This window comes from Mesoplodon densirostris, chromosome 6 (genome assembly GCF_025265405.1).
Source record: "Mesoplodon densirostris isolate mMesDen1 chromosome 6, mMesDen1 primary haplotype, whole genome shotgun sequence".
Classification (NCBI taxonomy): Eukaryota; Metazoa; Chordata; class Mammalia; order Artiodactyla; family Ziphiidae; genus Mesoplodon; species Mesoplodon densirostris.
This window is the reverse complement of record NC_082666.1, coordinates 18,110,368-18,129,585: the sequence shown is the minus strand read 5'-3', so window position 1 is coordinate 18,129,585 and position 19,218 is coordinate 18,110,368. Positions and strand designations below refer to the sequence as shown.

Sequence of the window (19,218 nt, the reverse complement as noted above, 5' to 3'; positions counted from 1 at the left end):
GCTCAAACACCAAGGGGTGGACAGGGTTTCATCTGGGCTTCTGATGCCTTTCTGCCCATTGTATTTATGTAGACAGCCTTGCTGCGCAGCTGAGGGGAAAGTGGAGTATGGATACGTATGGCATCTGTAAGATCTTTCAAATCTTGCAAAAGAGGAAAGAGACAAGAAGGAAGGGAAGGAGGGTAGAAGGAAGGAAAGGATTCTAAGAAAGTAACATTTGGAAGTGATGTGACTAGTTCACTGGGTAGGTTTAGGGCCCAGTAAGCCTAGGAGGTAAGTAGTATTACTATTCTCATTTGCACAGAGGAGGAGATCCAGGCTCAGAGAGGTGAAAGAACTTGTGCAAGATCATGCTGTTAGTGGGGGGCTCCAGCATGGGGCCCAGGTCTGTCTTTTTCCAAAGGCCACGGCTTCTCCTTAGGGAGGGCTAGCTCAGAGAGGAGTGGTTCTGGGCAGAAAGTGCTTACAGGGATCTCGTGGGCAGCGTGCTAGGGGTATTTGGGTGAGTAAGACAGAGTCTGGTGAACTGGAGGAGAGGACTTATGTTGGAAGTGAGTGAGAGGCTGGCCTGGGTGACCTAGACTGTCAAGACTAAAGGGCTCTTCAAACGAGTCAGGAATAACTGATTATTGGCAAGATGGTGGAACTGAGGTCCAGTGAGAGGAAGGAAGGAACTCGTACAAAATCGCAGGGCAAGTTAGTGGCATTATCCGAACGACGCTCTGGGCTTCTAGTTGCGTATTGGGTTTGGACATTGTACTCAATTCTCACAGGTGCCAGGACTCTCTCCTTTGCTTGGTTTATCGGAGGAAACATTGCCCCTTTATCAGACACCCCAAATGATATCTCACTAAGCAGGTGTCCTACCTTGGGGTTCATCATTCTGTAGAGTGGGGATGAGTGGACTTCTGTGGAGTGGGGGGGTGGGTTGGAGGGAGGTGTGTAAATCCCCTTTAACTTAGATGTCATATTGCAAATTCATGAGGTTCAGGCATTTTGATGATTAGAGAAAGTCAATAGTGTCCCCACATTTTCAAGGAAATAGAGAACTTCAAAAGATTACTACAATAGTAAGACTCAATAAAGTGTATAGACTGAGTGGCTGGATAAATTGATGAAAGTAATACCATAAGAAATGTTTCTTTAAAGAAATGAATGAGGGACCCGGCAATCTCACTAAACTGCCCCTAAAGAAAAGCAGGAAACACTTCTGGGATATATCCTTTAGGTCCCCTCATTTTTTTTTTCACCCAAGAAGATTTGAATGTAAAATCATTTTATTTGAGCTGCTATAGAGATGGAGATCTGAGAGAGGTGAAGGGACCAGTGGAAACTGTAAACCCTCCACCTTTCAGGTTACCTGAGCCCTTCCCTTGGCCCCATTTGCCCAGAAGTGAGACCTGTTAATAACTCCAGACTAGGAAATCACACTTCACCTCTCAATCAGAGGCCCTTGGGAAAGGGAGGTGTATAAATTAGCATTGATTAGTACAGCCCTCATTGTGGCTAATGATAATCCTTAATCAAAATGATTCGGGCCCTTCTGCCATTGCTCCTCTGCTTGGCTCTGGGGGAGGGGGTGACCCTACCGTGTAGACATAGCCCCAGGAGGACCGCCATTTTGATAGTTGTTGATACCCACTTTGCTCTTCCCTTGAAAACACAGGCCAACATCTCGCCAGGGGCCACACTGACCCACCAGGACCCACTGGCATACCATGACCTTGGTTCTCAGCATCACCTGATGTTCAGATTCCAGGTTTTGATGCTTTGGCTTGGATCTTCTGGCAGCGAAAACTGGGCAGGGGTCCTTTTACCTCTCTCTTGAGCTTGTTAATGATGCCTCCCTTCTTAAGCCAGAAGATAAAGAGGTGATCAAAACAAAATTTTACCACATTTCTTGTTTGCTTCCCTTTCCCCCCTTCGTTTTTCCTTTCCCTGCAGCGTGATTTAAGCAGAAAAGAATGTGAGCTTTCGTCAGACAGACGGGGATTCCACTCCTGGTTCTGTCCCAGCTGTTTGATCTTAGGAAAGCAATTTCACATCCTTTAGCCGCAATACTCTCATTTGTAAGATGGCTGTAAGAGCAGCCACGTTGAAGTGTCATATTGAGAGTTAAAAGAAATGGTGTGTACAGAATGCCAGAGCCAGAGAAAGTGCTTAGTAAACACTCATCTCCAAGGGGCATCCTTATGAGAATCCCGGCTGTGGCTACCCTCTCGGCCCCTGACCTCTTGGTCCCACGAGGCCTTAGTCCTGGGAGCTGTGGAGATGCGATCCATCCTCCATGCTCCTCTCAGGACCTGGAGGTTAGCGTCCTCAGTCAAACAGCCACCACCCAGGAGAAGCACTGAGTGTGGCCCTAAAACTGCTATAATGCAGGTAGCACCACAGACTCACTTGCCCCTTAGAATCCAGGTGTCCACAAAATACCCTGCGAACTCACAGCCCTAGAATCACTCCCACCAAGGTCCTTTATCAAATGACCACTAAAAGCACAGACCAAACCTACAGACATGCACGAGGGAAAAAATAGTCTCAAGTTTAAAAAAAATAACTTCAAAATCAAAATCATAAATGTTTAATTAAATGGCTAAAATTGCAACGTTACTTCCACGACCTCGTCCGCCTCACCTCAACCATGTGGGGTGCCCTGGATCCTGGATATCGATTCTGGAGTGGGGCTTCTGAAGCAAGCAAGTGCTCATCCTACAAAAATCTTTCTAGGGACTTCCCTGGTGGTCCAGTAGTTAAGACTCCGTGCTTCCACTGCAGGGGGCATGTGTTCGATCCCTGGTGGGGGAACTAAGATCCGGCATGACACATGACACGGCCCAAAAAAAAAAAAAAAATCTTTCTAAAAGGCCCACTGTCTACTTCTGTCTAACCTCAGATTTCAACTCAGTCTATTCACTAGTTTGCAGAATATACCTCATACCGTCGAGCATCTTCTGATCTCTTAGACTCTCCTGAAGATAGGGACGTGAGGTGAGTGCCCACAACCTGCAGTGTCCAGGTTCCCGCCCAACCTCTGCTCTGTTCCTCACCCCTTACCCTCTCCGTCAGAATCCTGTCCTGACCTCCCTTCCTCTAGGAATTTCACATCCTCTCTCAGGCAGAGACCCTTTCATCTTTCTCAGAAGCAGATAGCCAGCCCTGGAGGATTCTGCTTTATCCCAAGGATCTCTTTGGGGCATCTTCCTCATAAAAACAGGGTCACCCCCAAAGAGGAATTCTCATACCACTCCTAAGAGAATGCTGCTTTCTTCTTCTTATCATCCTCCTACTTTGGAGATAACAGGGTCTAGGATGTCACTGGGTCCAAAGCACCACTAGGTGCTAATGATAAAGCATGACTCAAACCCTTCCTGGGGGCCTGAGCACTGTGGAGAAGAAACGTGTTCAAGATCACACAGCTGCTTAGGAAGCCACCTTTAGATATGAGCAGTGATAAGAATACAGACCAAGCAGCAGTTTTGTCTCTTAGGTAATTCTTCCTGTCTCCCTCACTCCCTCACCCCCACTCCACTCTGAATGGTCGCTCAGGCTTCGGGAGTCAAGCCTAGTCTTACTTCAGGGTTCTTAGCTGCTGCCCCAGAATCCCTTTGGCCTTTTCTGAACCATGCCCCTCAATCCAGAACTCCCATCAAACCCTGAAACAGAGGGCAGAGCTGGGAGAAGCCTAGAGGTCACCAATGCTAATCATTTCATTGTGCAATGCAGAAACTGAGGTCCAAGACAGGAAGGCATTTATGCAAGGTCACATATGAGTTACCATCAGCACTGGGGCCAGAAGGTCACCCAGGGGTCCTGACCCTAGAAATGGTGCCCTCTTGCTAGGTGCACCATTCCCACCAACCTGGTGAAATCATCCCACTTTTGCATTCCCCAGCCCCTCCTATATGGCAGGTGTCCAACAGTCCAGGGTCTTTGCTCCCTCTTCTTAGGACATTCTCCATCAATTATCCGTGTCTGTGACTGCGTCTTAGCGCATTCTTTTTCTTTGTGTGTAACATACGGGGCCTCTTGGTAAGGACATTTGGAAGTGAGCGACACCGTTCTGGACAGCGGGGACGGGGAGGGAGTGGTGAAATCTTACTCTAGGACTAGTTTTGGTTTTGGGATGCTCCACTCGTCCACAGTCCTGATTCCATGAGGTTTTCTCTAGATAGCAGTTCCTCTTTGGCCATGCTCTTGGGTGCAGGCTCCGTAGTGGGGTCAAGTGAGCACGTAGCAGTCAGACAGACCTGGAGTGAGCCCCAGCTGTAGTTTGAGCAGCTCACTTTCCCACTCAGGGACTCACTTTTCTCACCTGCAAAATGGGATTAATGACAAATTGGGTTACTAGGAAGATCAAGGCGATGGCGCCAGTAATTCTTCCTAGGCCTGCCTTGTAGACTCAATAACAGACAGCTATTGGTAGGATTCCTTTCAGACATATAGGGGGGGAGATGGACAATTAAATAATCAAAATGTGATCTGACTCACCCAGGCTGGAGCTGAGAGAGCCCAGTTTTACTGAGCAAATGATGCTTTCTGGGACTGCCAAGCCCAGCTCAGATCTTCTCTTTAACTCCTTGGGATTCCAGGAGCCTAGAAATGTGCTTTCAGGACTGAAATCGGCAGATGATGGCATGCTTCTCTTGGTACCTCCATTTCTCCTGCCTCAGCGTCTCCCTGACTTGATGCAGCTCTAGCGCTGGGTGAGGCTTCTTCTCTATTTGTCTCTCTTTTTCTTCTTCTTCTTCTTCTTGCACTATCACTCCTGTCAAGGTCCGTTTCTTAACAGGAGCAATGAAGCTGAATCTCCTCCCACTTCTACCTTTGGCTAATGCAACCTCCTGAGTGCTGATTTGTTCTTATCCTGGTCCAGCTAGCTGCATTTTTGTTTTCTTAATACAGTGGCCAATATCCTTCCACATCCTAAAATATTAGAGCTGGACAAGAACTTAAAGACGGCTTTGGTTTAGGGACAGAGAGGTTAGGTGACTTGTTCAAGGCCACACGTACATTCATAACACTCCACGCATTTAACAAATGGATACTGAGGGCTTACGATGTGCTTGACACAGGGTAGGTTCTGGGAATAAAAGAATGAACAAGACCAAGTCCCAGACCTTAGGATGTGGGCAATGCCAACACCATATACAAGGCATTAAGAAAACCAGACATAGGTCTCCTGGCATTTCCCTCCTTGTATTCTACTCTAGGTTAATTTTGATCTTAAAGGCACTCTCAAAGAAATGGGGTCTTCTAGATACTCTTTAAAATACAATAATAAAAATAGATATATTTCTTTTGACAGTACATTTATAATTATTTTAATACTCACTAGAGATTGAAATTTCCTTAGCCTGTAGACAGGCTGAGCAAGATTCATTTTCCTGACTTTAAAAGATGAACAAACAAAAGTACAGGGTCACATAACTTTCTGACACCGTCTCTGACATCGGCACTCTTCCCCTCAACCAGGGATTCCAGGCGCAGAAATGCCAGGACCTCGTGTCCTGAGTCATGTTCTCCCAGGAAACACAGGGAGAGGAATGAGAAAAGGAGGCATGGAAATGATAGAAGCGTCAGGATCTCTTCTAAAGCCAGTTACCTCTGTGGGCAGCTGGAGCTTAGTCCCGCTGGGGAAGAGTGGGAGACAGGGTAGAACATTCCTCTGGAAACTGTCTTGTTAATGCCCCAGCTCCTTCACTGGTTGAGTGCTACGTCCGGGAGCGCTGACACCTCAGCGCTGTGAGCTTGCCCTGTGTGCAGCAGAGCCTCCCTGGTCAGAACAAAAGGCCTCCAGAGACAGATGGCTGCAGGTGCAGTAAGCATCCTTCAATGTATAGAGGTCAGAGCCAAGGGGACGAGGGCAGGGCACGGATAGCGGTGTCCTACCTACTTTCTTCAAAGCCCCAGGGTGGCTCTAGGGTGGCGGCCACAGCTAGGGCGTGGAAATGCTGATTCTGCACAGTTCAGTGCTGGCTGTGAGGTGGGGCATGTCCATGGTCCTGAAGCACCGGTTCCTGCTTTAGCGTGCTGCTTCTTTTGACTGTGGTGCATGGCTAACTCCTATTTACCCTCTCCCAGAATGTACATTTCTGGTTTGCATTTTCTCTCTTGATTAACATTTTGCGATTTTTATGTTAGTTTGCCACAAAGGAACCATGACTTCCGCTTCGCGATCTATGATTTGCATAGCTGGTAGGGTATATCTTTAAAGCACCTCAACCCTTTCTCCAGAGGTATTTGATCCTTCTTGGGAAATTTAGAGAGGGTATGCTTCCCTTATCTTTTGTGACTGTCCTCCCCACTAAGTGCTTGCTAAGCCGGGGCTCTCCCAAACTGCCCCCGTCACGAGGGCCAAGCGAAAAAGCAGTTTATGGTCTCTGGTATTCTGGAGCCCTCTCTGCTTCTGTGGAAGCCAAATGAGTCATCCTTTCACACCCTTTTTTCTTTTTACTTGATGTAGAAACATCTGTAGTTTGCAGTGTCACAGCTTATCAACGTGGAATCCTCTGTGGGGCTTGCAGACCCTAAACTGTCTTGTACTCCCCAGATGACTCACACAGACACAGGAGGAGAAAGAAGAAAGTGAACGGGGAGAGAAGCAAGAGCGGAGCCTACATACCCTCCCACCTTTCTCCTTTTTCATGCTTTATTTCTCTCCATAGTACATCCCACCTTCTAGCCTACTAAATACTTTGCTTTTTTAGGATATTTTTATGCATTCCTCCCTATTCCACTAGAACATAAGCTCCAAGAGGGCAGGGTTTGGGTTTTGTTTTGTTCACTGCGTCGTCCCAACGTAGACAAGGGTAGCTGGCACATCATAGGCACTCAATAGATGCTTGTTGAATGAATGAAGGCTTCCGTGCGACCCCTATGGTCCTTTCAGGTCTGCTACTGAAGGCAAAGGTTAGGAGGGAGAGAGGGGGCGGTGAGGAAGAAAAGAAGGGAGGGACGGAGGGAGAGAAGAAGCAAATAAGGAATTTGACGGCAGTTTTTCTTTGGCAGCGCAGTTCGTAAATGTTGTTTCATCTTATCTTCTCATCACCCTGAAAGGCAGGAGCAATTGCTTTCTCTCTGTAGATAGGAGACCTGGGGCTTGGCTCTGTCAGAATAGACCCTGAGAGCTCTGCTGAGCAAGTATAGCCAACTTGCCATTAAAAACCACAGAATCAGGGCTTCCCTGGTGGCTCAGTGGTTGAGAGTCCTGCCAATGCAGGGGACATGGGTTCGTGCCCCGGTCCGGGAAGATCCCACGTGCCGTGGAGCGGCTGGGCCCGTGAGCCATGGCCGCTGAGCCTGTGCGTCCGGAGCCTGTGCTCCGCAGCGGGAGAGGCCACAACAGTGAGAGGCCCGCGTACCGCAAAAAACAAACAAACACAAACTCAGCTTTAAACCCGACTTTAGTCTTTTACTAACCAGGAGAACTTGGTCAAGTCACTTGTCTCTCTTAAGTCTCTGTTTCCAAATGGGAGTCATCCTACTAAGAGCACTGTGGTGAGAATAAATGAGATCACATAGCAGAAGTACTCAGTACGTCGTAAATGATCAGTAAATATCAGTTTCATCCCTATCACCCCTCTCCAACCTCCAAATCCCGGAGCCTCCCATGTGATTCCAGTCCTGCTTGTCAACACCTTTCAAGAACAACGGGCAAGAGGAGAGTTTGGTTGAGAGATCCAAGTTTCAGGTCCATCTCTAATTGTCCTGGGGAGGTTTGGGGCAGGCTGTGCATCGATAATATATGACCTGGCAGTGAAAAGTCTGACTCCCCGTGTTTTACTTTTATGTGTAACCTTCCCCATCAGGCCAGCTTCCCGATGGCAATCAGCACGTCTGTTGGAGCTGGCACGGGCTATGGGGGACGTGCTCATCTCTCAGCCGCTTTGGCAAAGCTTCACTGAATACTGGGGCCTGAAAAGAAAATCAAACCTCCAGATACCACAGCGCTCTCACTTCCAGGCATAAGGGGGGCCTAGGACAAATACAGGGGTACAGGGCTCAGAGAGGGAGCGGCAGCTAGAGGTCACACAGCACACTGATCCCAGAGGTCGGAGATGATTCTGATAGGAGCTTGCTCTGCCAATTATGAGAGGGCAAGTGCCTTCCTCTCTGGGCTCGAATGTTCATGGCGAAGGAGGGAGGGTGGATTAAAGGATTATGGAGTTCTCTTTTCTATGCAGTATAAGAGGTTTCAGAATCAAGTCAGGAGCCTTGAATTTTAATTCACTGTAGACATGGGGTACGTCACTCCCCAAGTTGCATCTCCTTTTTTTTTTGTGGCAGCTCTTTCTCTCCCTAGGTTCCTCAGTTGTAAGTGGAAGGGTCTGGAATTATATGTGAAAGATCCTCTGGTTCTTCAAGTTGGTTTCAGTCCAGGCAGTGCCTGAATTGGGCTATCAGAGACCACCCTCCGCACCCGCCCCCCCGCTAACCCTGCCTGCCTGTGTCCTCCAGGCAACAACAGTCTCCTGACCTGCATGGAGGACGGGCTGTGGTCCTTCCCAGAGGCCCTGTGCGAGCTCCTGTGCCTGGCCCCACCCCCGGTGCCCAACGCAGACCTCCAGACGGCCCGCTGCCGGGAGAACAAGCACAAGGTGGGCTCTTTCTGCAAGTACAAGTGCAGACCTGGATACCACGTGCCCGGCTCCTCCCGGAAGTCAAAGAAGTAAGTGGGGCTGCAAAGGCAAACTCACATGTGCTTGGGGGAGGAGAGCCAGGTCTGGCTGTCTGGTTAGAAGGAAGTGCTCACTTCTCTGCTAGAGACAGTACCCACCATTCCTCCCATCCTCTTTGGTGGGAATCTAGAAGGATATTGTTAACAACTGTCTGCTGGCTGTGTGCCCTCAGGCAAGTGACTTCACTTCTCTGGGCCTCTATTTTTCAGCAATAAGATGGGGATGATAATAACAGTTACCACATAAGATTGCTGTGAAAAATGAATGAGGATGTATATGTAAAGTGCTTGCAAAGTGCCTGGTATATAGTAGATGGTGGGTATTGATACCATCCTTGCACCAGGATCCATCAGAGGAGATGGTCCAGCAGGGCTTGAGTTTTATTTCAGTCCACAGGTAACTCTTGCTTGGCCCTGAGAAAGGAACGTTTACCTTAACCCCTACCACCCAACAGGACAGGCAGGGAATCAGGAAGGGGAAAGGGAGACATGAGGCCAGCCGGCTCCAGAGAAACGTGGGTGCAGGGCGTGGTTCCAGCCATTTGGTCCTTGAGATGTCTCTTCTTTTATCTCTTCCTTGAAGACGGGCCTTCAAGACCCAGTGCACCCAAGATGGCAGCTGGCAGGAGGGGGCTTGTGTTCCTGTGACTTGTGACCCTCCTCCACCGAAATTCCACGGGCTCTACCAGTGCACTAATGGCTTCCAGTTCAACAGCGAGTGCAGGGTCAAGTGTGAAGACAGCGATGGCACCCAGGTGAGACTCCTTGAACTTGAGGTCTATACTTAGGTCCCGCTCCGCTCTGCTTACCAAAGACCGACCAGTGTTTTAAGGCCCACGTCCTCTAGGAGACTCTCTACAGATGGCAGAATTGTATAATAGCAACATCAGCAACGCAGACGTAAGGAGCCGGGTTCTCGCCATCTTTCTCTGTAATCTCTCTGAGCCTCGTTGTCCTACCTGTATCACTGCATTTTACTGGTTCAGAGATTCTTAGCTCTGAACCCCTATGAAAGAAATCACGTGTGGAATCCCAGTGTATGAAGTCGATCTGAGTTAAGGAGTGACCAGGGCTGCTTGGCCAACTTTCTACCACCATCACCACTTATGTTGGTCCCTGAAGTACTTAAAATCATGACTTTCACTATCTGGAGACGTCAACTGGCTCCTCAAGCATAAAGAGAAAGGGAACCATATTTAGACTAGATGTACAGCGTTGAGAATACTATGGAAGGAGGAAGGACAGAGGGAGATGGAATTTTCTCTCAATCCACATGTAACTGAGACAAAGTCCAACACTCCCGCCGGCCCTGCAGAAGGAGTTCTGTGAATGCATTTTCCTTCCTCCTGACACACACGCCCCCCCCTCCACCCACTAAGATGGGTAGGGAATCAAGAGTGGGAAAGAGAATGGTGAGCCAGCTGGCTCCAGGGAAGACTTAAGTCCACATGGAGCTCCAACCCTGAGAGAACCAACCACTTAGGGTTGACACCTCAAGCCCCATGACTCACAGGAGTGCAAGGCCAGGGTTCAGCCCACGGGGCCCCAGTGCAAGTTTCTCCCCCTGTCAGTCCTTAGTCTTTATTAGCATCTACCAAACACCAGACACTGTCAAAGCAGCATCCTCACCTCGTCTCACTCCCGCTCCCACATCCAAATAGCCACCAAGTCCTACCCGTTCTCTCTCTCAGTCAGCTCCTGAACTGTTCTCATCTGGCTCCAGTGCCACCACCCTGACTCAGGCCACCAGCCTCACTCTCCTGGGCTGCCATGCAGCTTCCTGGCCATCTCCCTGCTTTCTCCTCGCCTCTCTCCAGTGTACTGTTCGCATTTCAACCAGAGTGGTTTGTTTAGAGCACAAATGTGATCATAACAGTTCCCCTGCTCAAAGCCCTTTGTGAACCAGCGACCGCCATCTCCCTTAGGATAAATCCTACTTGTGCATTCAGGACGTCTCCCCCATCACCAGTAAGACGGATCTCCCCTTCACCTGGGCATTCTCTGTGAAAAAGTCCCTGTCACCTTTTCCAGCCACTTCACTCCTAACCATCCTTCACCATTCAGCCCAGGTAGCCCTCCTTCCAAGGACCTTTTCCTGACCCTTCCACTGTGGGCTCCGTGCCCCTCCTAGGGGTCCCCCCATTCACAGCATCGACCACACTGCATCATAATTCATTTCACATTCCCCCCCCCGCCAGGTTCTGAAATGCCTGACCACAGCTTTAATCTTCCCTGTGTTTTCAGCACTTGGGACAGTGCCAAGCACCTAATAGGTGCTCAGGAAGTGACAGGGCATGAGAAAGAGCTGCCGTGAACATCCAGGCCAATCTCCTCATTTTCCAGATGAGAAAGTCACTCACCCACCCAAGGTGACATAGCCAGTGTCGGCTGAGTCAGAATCGGAACCCAGGTCCACCCCCCAACTGTGGACAGGCTGAATCCAATAGGCAGTACCTGAAAAACTCAGGGATGTCTGTGTACCCGAGTCATTCCCATCCCCGGCTGCCAGGGAAGCAGAAGCCAGTGCCGAGAACAAGCAAAGGCCAGAGATTACCATGGCCTCACGCAGCCGATCAACTTCCCTCTCCCTCCCTTACGTAAAACTGTTGCTAACAGTTACCAGAACTGCTGAGCCGAATAATATTCTGGCCATGGTCACGTTATCAAACCGAAACCCAGTCTGCCTGTGGCCTGCCAAGTACCTTTCATGGCCAGTTTGTATTTAAAGGAGAGGAAAATGTAAATTTATCAGACGACTCAAGCAGTTCTGTTTGGCAACTGGCAGAGAGGCCAGACACAAAGAGCAGAGGGTATTGCTTGCCGGCTAAAAGAATGAGGGAACACATGCCAAATGGGCTCCTAATACAATTGACGTTTCTAGTTTGTACTGCAAATGAATTTCCTCTACCCTCAGACCAGGGGCCTGAGAGCCAAATCGAGTATTCACCTCAGATCCCCTCTTGCTGCCTGTAAGCACAGCTGAAACGTACGGCACAGAGTATCTTGAATCAAACAGCTTGTATGGAGCGAGAACTCTTTGCTTTCCAAACAAGTTCCAGATCCTGACGAGAGAGGACAGGGACTGTTGCAGGGGAGGTTCACAGACTCCTTCCCACGGCCACTAAAAGCAAATGAGCAAATCAGACCTCGACTTCATTCATGCCTTGGGAGCCAGTATGATGCTGGATCTGGACTCTGAGTGTGAATCCTGGCTTCACCACGTACTAGCTGGAGGACTTGGGCAAGTTGTTTATTAGCTCTTCAAGCTTTAGTTTACTCATTCATAAAATGGGGGAGGGGAAATAATACTACCTACCTTATAGTTTATTTGTGAGGGTTAAATGAGGTAATGAAAGTAAGGCATGTCTATGAGTAACCCCTGGAATTGTAGAGTGTACAACCTATGCCACCGTGCATGGCAGCCTTGGGGAAGGCACAAATGAACTAGCCTGCCTTTAAGGTCACTTCTAGTGGAGAGATGCCGCATGCATCATGATGTGCCACGTGGGCTCTTACAGAGCCTGGAAACAAAGGCAGTGGCTTGAAAGTTAGCCCTTTGTCGATAGCTAGCCCCAGAAAGTCAACCGTCATGCATGAGGCCAGGATATAGGCTGGGGAGACCAATAGGAACCATAGGAACCTGACCTCTAGCTCACGTAAACCTGTAGAATATATAGACTCTCTAGATGAGCACTACCCTGTAGAACCTTCTGCTGTGATGGAAATGTTCCATGTCTGTGCTGTGCAATAGGGTGGCCTCCAGCCATGTGTGGCTATGGACCGCTTGAAACACGGCTAAGTGACTGAATGGCTAAATATTACATTTCACTTAATTTTAAATCATTCAAATTTAAATGTAAACAGCCACACTTGTATAGTGGCTACCATATTGAACAGTTCAGCTCTAGAATTTATAGTGTTATTATCCCTGTAAACCAAGACAGAGAACCTTAACAATAACAGCTTTAAAAGAAATTTTTTAAAGTATTTCCTGACTGCCACACTGAAGCCACAGATTTTCTCTTACTTTAACACCTCATAATAAACTTCTGAAAAAGAAGCAATATGCCCATTTTGCAGATAAGGGAAGAAGGCTTGTGAAGCCAAGCTCTTGCCCACGGTTATGAGTTAGTAGGTGGTGTTGACTGGCTCCAGGGCCCTGCTTTTTCCGCTGTCTCCAGACATTTCCAGGGCAGGCGAGTGGCAAAGGACAGGGATTCCATCTCCAGGCGACTGGGGAGAAGTGCTAATTGCCTCAGCATTTAATCTGACTCAGATGCTCCTGAGCTGTCCGAGGTGATAACACAGTGAAAAGCACTGTGGGGGGCTTTGTAGGTGATTAGGGGAGTGGGCTGTCTTGGGATGGAGACAGGGTCTGTGGGAGATGTATGCACAGGGGCTGCAGCAGGAGAGGAAGAAGCTAAAGGTGCTTTCGGAATGAAGTAATGCACTCAATGGTGGACTTTAGCAACGCAGCAGGAGCCAGAGAGGAAGGGTGGGAGTGGAGCCAGGAATGCACCCAGTTCTTTGCACGGATCACAGAGGAAGGATGTAAAAGCCTTTCTGCCACTAGTGATGTGCAGCTGGCCCTGCCTTTCTGGGTCTGCTCTGGACACAGCACAGCTCTCATATGTATAATGCCTCCCAGAGCAGGGGCAGCTTCTAGTTTCAGGGTTGTCACATGCTTGCCCGAGAACGCAGGGCTTCCTAGAGGAAGTCAGAGACATCCCAGGCCCATGTGATGTTGGAGGTGGGCCAGACCTCAGAGATTTTCTACTGCAACCCACTTACCTTATAGATGGGACCACTGGAGCCCAGAGAGGGGAAGCAACGTACCTCAAGTCACACAGCAAGTTATTGATACCAGCAGAGTCAGATCTGACACAGAGTCTCAGATCTCCTAACCAAGTCGTTGCACAAGCCACATTTTCTGCCCATCCTTACTCCTGGAGCTGCGTGTCACCCCTGTATCTCACTGGGAGGAAGCAAAATGCATGTAAGGGCATTGACTGGACACATAGACAAAGAGTGAACAGCAGCTGTGATTTATTGAGCATTTACTACATTTCAGTCTGGGCTAAGTGCTTTACACAGACTACTTCATTTAAGCCCCACATCATCTGGCATTACTGTCCCGTTTTGAAGATGAGGAAGATGTGGTTCAGTGGGGTAAAGTGGCTTGCCCACCTTATACAACTAGGAAGTCCAGGTAGAACTGAGACTCCAGTTGTTAGGTCAGGCTGCCTCCAAAGCTTAACTGTTTACATCCTGCACTGCACCTTGCGGTTCTGCCTTGCTCTGATGTTGCCATGTTTCTCTCTGCCATTGTTATGTTTATTTTCATTTCTGCTAAGTAGAAAAAGTCTAGGTCTCCCTCTCCACTCACCCCCCAGCCTCTCCTCCCCACCTCCCCTCCCCTGCGTTGTAGTAAAGCTCAGAGGCTTACAGGAAGAGGTCTGGCTCTGGCCCCGATGACCTGCGTGACTTGCCTGCTGGCTCCCTATTTTGGTGGCTGCCATTTCCAAGATGTGGGTGATGCTTGGGCTGATTCTGAAGTTCCCTTAGAGACAGTGCAACAGGGTGGTTAAGAACTCAGCTAACCCTTAGAGAGCTTGATGTGTGTGTTAAGCTCTAAATGCTTCACGTAACCTAACTCACCTAATCCTCCTGGTGACTTTCTCAGGCCGTGAACTGCAGGCTTATTTAACCGTTGAGGAAACTGAGGCAGAGAGAAGTTAAGGAACTTCCCCAAGTCTACACAGTGGCAAAGCTGCAGAGATGGGATTTGAACCTGGGCAGCTGGCTTAAGTCCATACTCTTAACCATTACACCAATATCATTTAAAAACTCATCTTTCACTTCCTAGCTGAGCCTCAGTTTCCAAATCTGTAAAAGGGACATAATTTCTACACTAACTACATTGTTAAAAGCACTTTTAAATGTGCGTAAAACACTTGGCACATACTAGGTATTTGATACTATATTATATGCCTTCGGCCCTTTGGGGACCTGTGTAGCTAAAGAGGGATCGAGAGAGCACAGTATGCTTTTTTACAGATGGATGCACAGGCGCAGAGAGGCACAATGCTTTGCTGAGGGATGCTCAGCCCCCTGGTGAGAATTTTCACCCTGGCATGCAGCACTGTGCATTTGGAGCCACGTACACACAGTGGGTCCCCTGCCCGTGGTCTCTGGTCTTCCCAGATGGGGTCCTCAATGTCAGGTCATCTCTGATCAAACTAGACTCAGCATCATGGATCTACTTGAGGGTCTGCACCAGGTGGTAGGCAGCCCTGAGTGCACCGAGATCTATTCCCAAAGGAGGATTCGAAAATCTGGAGAGGCTCCAGAAGGTCTGCCGTGCAGAGGGCACAGTAGGGGCAAAGGTATGGTGGTGGGAAGCAAGAGAAGTGTGCAGGAGAGACAGGTGACCACAGAGTAGCAGGGAGGACATGGGGCGTGTAGCAAGAGATGGGGCTGGACGTGTCATCTGGGTTCCACTGTAGAAGCCCGCCCTGGACTGCCAGCCCCCAAGTAAGCCTTGTTTGAAAGTTCAGTCCAGAAGGACCCCGTCCTCTGTAACGCCGATTTAGTCAGCAGCAGAAAGTGCCCGATGAACTGGGCAGGAGGGAGAGAGTCAAGAGGTAGCAAGACCAGTACCTTTATAACCCCACCTTCTATAGTGGAGCCTCCCCAGTCTGCAATGCCCTGAGCAGATTCCAGTCAGTTCTGATACATTCTCTGTTGCAAACCGAGCTCTCCAGCCAGCTCTGGCCCACATAGTGCTGAGGTCTGCAGCCCTTCAGGGGCTGGAGGCCAAATGCATCATAGGCCCAGGCCAAAGCTCCAGGAAATTGGGGTCAATTTCCTACTCCCATGAGGGCCCAGCAGAATCACGGGGCCTGGGGCTCTGGGAGGGAGAGTCGGGGTTCTCTGAAGCCACGTGAAGCTGCCTACACTTTCCCTGAGTTCACATGGAACCTCTGGGTGGACTCAGCAGTCATCCCACAGCTGCGTGCTCGGGATGGGCCACCCTTCTCGATGGCCACAGAGGCTTCCACCACAACTGGACCCTCCTCATGCTGGTCCACGTGAGGCCCAGAGAGGGGCCCCCTTTCTCTCTAAATCCCCTCTCCTTGCAGCTGTTTCCTCAGACAGGGGAGCTTCAGCCTGCATCAACCCTTTCCAAGAGTTTATTTTTTCATATATGCACTCATTCATTTATTCTCATATTCATTCATTTCTTCATTTACTCATTTCTTGATTCACACATTCATTTCTCTTCTTGTGTTTTAAACCAATTCCTTCCATAACTGTCACCTGTTGACTCCATATTTTGTTAAACAGTTCTTGAGTGAACAAAAATACTGAGTGACAAATGAATGGACCAGAGGCCAGGACCTATTAAGTGTTGTGGAAGGCCCCGGGGCTGCAGGGATGACTAAGGAGCTCACCGTCTAGGAGGGAGCAGTTGATAGAGAGGCAGTGGGTGTCAGAGAGAGACCTTCAAGTAGTGTTCTCTGCAGGACCGGGGTGGCATTAGGACAGGATGGCTTGTGCCAGAAAAGGTCTGTGCCAGTGTTTGGGCAAGAGGGCAGGGGAGAGGGACAGAGCAGACAGAAGGAGAAGCACGGCCGTGTGACACCTCACGTGGTGCATTCAAGAATGCAGGCAGGGCTTCCCTGGTGGCGCAGTGGTTGAGAGTCCGCCTGCCGATGCAGGGGACACGGGGTCGTGCCCCGGTCCGGGAAGATCCCACATGCCGCGGAGCGGCTGGGCCCGTGAGCCATGGCCGCTGAGCCTGCGCGTCCAGAGCTTGTGCTCCGCAACGGGAGAGGCCACAACAGTGAGAGGCCCGCGTACCGCAAAAAAAAAAAAAAAAAAAAAGAATGCAGGCAATTGACGGAGTTCAAGGTTAGCGGTAGTGCCGCGGGGAGCAGGGAGCTGGAGAATCAGGCAGAGTTAAGGCTCTGAGCACTCTGGAGGCCAGACGCAGGGGCTTGAGTGGCAGCTGAAGGGCATGGGAGCCATTCTGCAGACATTTTCATTGGTGCAGCCTGGCCAGCTGCTCTGGCCTCATGTAGAGTTTCTCTTCTCATCCTAAACGTGAAAGAGGGAGACGCTCTACAGCTTGTTCTCACACAGGAGGCCCCACTGTGCAGAGACGACCCGTGGTTCTACAATTCCATGGGGTAGAGTCCAGCCTCCATAAGTGGCTGTTTAAGGCTCCACACCTTACCTGCCATACCTGCTCCTCCCGACTCCCTCCCTCTCGAACTTGCACGTGCCCACAGCTGTCCTTCCCTCCCTGTTCTGCCTGATTCCACACAGAATCTTGAAAACTCTTTTCCGTATGTCACCTCCTCTCAGAGGCCCTCCCAGCTTGCCCCTCACATCCGGTTATTCTCACCGGGTGCACACAGCGCAGTCACTGAGCACGGTCACGCTGGCGTGGCTGGCGGCTCACAGGAGTGTCTTCCCTCCCAGCTTCCTGGGGCACACGCTGGCTCACTTCATCTCACGACCCCACGGTCCTGAACCCAGAGTGGACACTAAGAAACGGTCTTTGGATTTAGGGGTGGTTCTGAAATTTCGACAGAGCTGGACACCTCCCGTTAGAATCTGAGATGTGCAAAGCGGTTTGGGGGAAGGACCACGTCTGCAGGCTGCCTTTGCCCGTGACTTTGCAGAAGATTGAGAAATGGGAAACGTTGCCTCTTTTAAAGAATCAGGGGGGCGGGCACAGACGGAAGTATCCCCCTCCAACCCTATTGGTGACATTATTGCTGGAATGGAATGGAGCAGAAGGGAGGAATGGAAGGGGAAGGAGAGGAGGGAAGCCCTGGAAGAGAAAGCTCCTCAGCGGAGCCAAGGTTGCGTACTTAGCACGTGGCAGAGCCCTGGCCTGGGACGCTTTCTCATCAATTGAGAGGAAGCGAGCCTTGGTGTATGTCTGTCTCCTTCCAAACAGCTCCAGGACCCATGTTTACTCACGGTACACGTTGGGGGTGCACGTGGGCCCCACCTTTTCAGTTAAAAAAACAACAACAACAAGCAGAACAAATTTCTCCGATTGAAATCTCTGAAAGAGCATGACTGAGATTTAGGAAACCTGGGAGTTAAACTCTCCAGGATGCTCTGAGCAAGTTTGTTCCCACACTGAGTCCTCAGTTTTCCTGTCTGTAAAATGGAGATATTACAGTTCCTCTGTCTGAGGGTGGTTGGGTTTCCACCACTGTTAAGAACTTGTTTTTTTTAACATTTTCAGAGCTCTGGGGAGATGCAACACTCAGAGGCTTCTTCTGTGGAGGGTGGGGTCTCTCTTGGTCCTGACTGTGCTTCTGTGGCGTTCAGGGGCACGGGAGCAACGTCATCCACTGCCGGAAAGATGGTACCTGGAGCGGCTCCTTCCACGTCTGCCAGGAGATGCAAGGCCAGTGCTCAGCCCCGGACCTGCTCAACAGCAACCTGAAGCTGCAGTGCCCTGAAGGCTATGCCATCGGTACGACGGGCGTGTCAGGTTGAGCGGTGGGAGGGCACGTCCTTCCAGGAGCTCGGGGCTCACCCCCTGCCGAGGACTTGGGCAGCCGTACTATGTGAGACCTTGCATGAGGCACTGGGGAAATGGAGAGGAATGAGATCAGACCCTGTCCTCCCAGAGAGAGAGAGTTCAGGGCATGGATGTTGGCAAAGCAGTGTTGGGTGAGCGTTCACAGTTACACTGGAGTACAGGACAGCTGACCGGTGCCTCCGGGGACACAGAAGGCTCCCAGAGGAAGGGATGCTTATACAGGGATTTGCAAGAGCTTGTGGGGCAAGAAATGGCATTCCAGGCAGAAGGAATCATGTGGCAGAGGGAGGGAGGTATGAAAACACGCATCCTGTTTAGGGAAGCAGTAGTGGTCCAGTGTGGCGGCCTTTGTTATTAATCTTAAAGTTTACGTAATGCTGACCGTTCATAGTACCGACCGTGGGTCAGTGCTGCACCAAGCACTTTAGAGGCATTATCTCGTATCCTCTCAATAACCTTTAACAGATGAGGAAATTGAGACTCAAAGGGATCTTTGCAACCTCTCCTTCCCCAAAGCCTGAGTTCTTTCCATGGCATTCCAGTTGCCTCCTAAATAAGGATGAATAGTGTTTTCAGAATACTCTTTGCGTGGTGATAGGCCAGCTTGCCAAGTGAAGGGAGACAACCTGGGGTTTGATGCCAGGAGTTTGCCTGGTTGAAACCAGGTGTCTGGACAGACGCATTAATCACAGGCTCGCGGCTTTCTGGGGAGCTGGGTGTGCATTGAGTCTAATCTCGGTTGAGGGCAGTGATACTGACCTCTTGGGCTGATTCCCTAATTGACCATGATGAAGAGCCCAGGGTTTTGGATGTCCTTTCTCATGGCCAATCCTGGGACAGTCACCAGGGATGTCTGGAGCAGACGGTTATCTGTGCAGACACTCACTCCCAGCCACAGAGTCAATGTGTCCCTCACCTAGTAAAACAAGTTATCGTTTCATGTCCAGAAGGGAGGGCCATGGCTGGAGAG

General features: G+C 49.9%; 1 protein-coding gene across 3 annotated transcripts in view; it reads left to right on the top strand.

Annotated features, from left to right (window-relative positions):
* Positions 1–19,218, top strand: part of PAPPA (pappalysin 1) — a 255,257-nt gene that overhangs the window by 185,514 nt on the left and 50,525 nt on the right. For all 3 annotated transcript variants that reach the window (XM_060100610.1, XM_060100612.1, XM_060100611.1), the window contains 3 exons: positions 8,458–8,668; positions 9,261–9,432; positions 18,032–18,179. In XM_060100610.1, the coding sequence (XP_059956593.1) occupies positions 8,458–8,668; positions 9,261–9,432; positions 18,032–18,179 (531 nt within the window). The remainder of the gene's footprint in view (positions 1–8,457; positions 8,669–9,260; positions 9,433–18,031; positions 18,180–19,218) is intronic.